General features: G+C 33.7%; 1 protein-coding gene across 1 annotated transcript in view; it reads right to left on the minus strand.

Moving 5' to 3' along the window:
- The window catches only part of LOC119592586 (cohesin subunit SA-2-like), a gene marked incomplete at its 5' end in the record, with an annotated part of 30,625 nt that overhangs the window by 23,569 nt on the left and 5,045 nt on the right, over window positions 1–2,011 (minus strand). Inside the window, 2 exon segments of the mRNA XM_037941464.1 lie at window positions 1,311–1,515; window positions 1,776–1,949. Coding sequence (XP_037797392.1) covers window positions 1,311–1,515; window positions 1,776–1,949 — 379 coding nt within the window.

The following is a 2,011-nucleotide window of genomic DNA, read 5'->3' on the forward strand; positions in this document are numbered from 1 at the left end:
AAGACAACAAATTATGAACCTTATCATACTGTAACATTAAAGCTAAGAAATAATTTCAATGGGTAATACATAAAATGAATGACAAAACTCAGCAACAGACCTTAAAAAAAATATATATATATATATTTTTTTAAAGAAATTCAGGGTTAGACTCAATATGCTAACAATTTCAAGCAAATTCATATTAAACATAAAATTTTCATCACATACAAAGTACAATCACTGGAAGAAAGATTATACTTTATCATTTATCATTATAGCATGGGTTCCCAATAAATGCAGAAGTCTATTATAAGTAAAATTCAGTGTATCTATGAAGTATAAATCTCTTACTGGACAGAATCTGATATATATCACATTATTTTTACAAATTCAAAATACATATGATCATGTATATATTGTGTAGCTATATGAGTTGCAAAGTAGGAATTACTTTGTATTTTAAGTATAATGTGAGGACTGTAATGCGACCTACAAAATGGTTACTCATTCAAACTTATTTTACTTTCCACTCAGTCCATATATACAAAAAGGTGGGTATAACTTCATGAAAGATATGGCAGTCCATGATGTAACTATTCTAATTACATAAATTTCCTCATATAATATTCCTAAGTAATGTTTGGGAACCCAATTTAGTTGATGTACAAAAATAAGTCATGTAAATCAGGTCAACCTCAGATACAAAATAGGTTAATTTTGGCCATATTCACTGGAAAAGAGAGAACTTCACACACAAGGAATACACCAAATGCTGAGTCATCACTTGAAACTTCACTACTCAGCATATCATCATATCTATATACCTATTTCCTTCTGGACAAGAAGACAACAAAATCAAGCACTCTTTGGTGTTAGCTACATTTGAATTGTCATATAAAAAATATGTATCTTACCTACAAAATAAACACCACTTAAAGAAAACGAAAACAAAGCAATACTTAAAAAAAATTATGATGAACTTCAGAGGAAAGCCTTTAGATTTGTTATCAATTGCTTAAATTCATGAAATAATATCTGGATACCAGAATTTTGACAAATTTCAGATTGTAAAGAATTTGTTCGGCATTTCATAAGACAACAATTCTGGAATCTATTTATAACCTGCAATCTTTCATTTTGTATCTAGGGAAACTAGTAGCTAAGCATGAAATATAGCAATCAAAAATAATTCAGCTCTTAAATATTGTATGCTAAGCTTTATTAGCAATACTAATCTAATAATATTACTATCAATACTATCATACAAACTTTATAAACCATAAAATATGTGGAAAGTGATGAAAACAAAAACAATATAATGTACTAACCTGCGAGTGTTGCTGTGTGTCGAAAAGCTCTGACTTGGGAGTCAGAGAGGCCAGTGAGGAGAGAGATGACGTTGTCCATAAGGTACTGGTCATAGATAATGGAGTACTGACACTGTTTCACCAAAAGCTGCACAAACTCGCAGAAGTTACTGCGAAACTTCTTCCACTGTTGACCGCTCTGGATTAATGGATACTCACCGCTTTCCTGCAAGCCACAAATAGTTGAATCTGTATCACACCGCTTAGACATAAACGTTCAGCAGACAAGCTTACCCTAGGGCTACGTTGATTGGATATTTTCATGAGGGTGACTTACCCGAGCCTATTCCAGCAGCATGAAAAAGCGAAGGCTACCTGAAATAGTACGCATAGGTCTGCTGCTAAGTGACTACAGTGTTTACATTACAAGACTCAGATCATTTACAGATCAAACCAAAAGCATATGGCCAGCAACGACTAGTATACCTCCTCAAATTCCTCTGTCATTCGCCTGATGATCTCAGCATGTTCCATGGTAGCCTGCATATGTGGTGTGATCTTGCCCTTGCAACCAGCAGCATTGATGAAGAACTGCATGAGCTGTAGTAGTGCTCCATCACGGTTATCCTTGTAAGAGTCTATCCAATCATCAACCACTTGCTGTAAAACGGGTGACTTTTAAAATAATATAATGATAAGACCTTAATACTGGGTGGCCAGTA

The sequence above is a fragment of the Penaeus monodon genome, chromosome 30, assembly GCF_015228065.2.
Source record: "Penaeus monodon isolate SGIC_2016 chromosome 30, NSTDA_Pmon_1, whole genome shotgun sequence".
NCBI classification, from domain to species: domain Eukaryota; kingdom Metazoa; phylum Arthropoda; class Malacostraca; order Decapoda; family Penaeidae; genus Penaeus; species Penaeus monodon.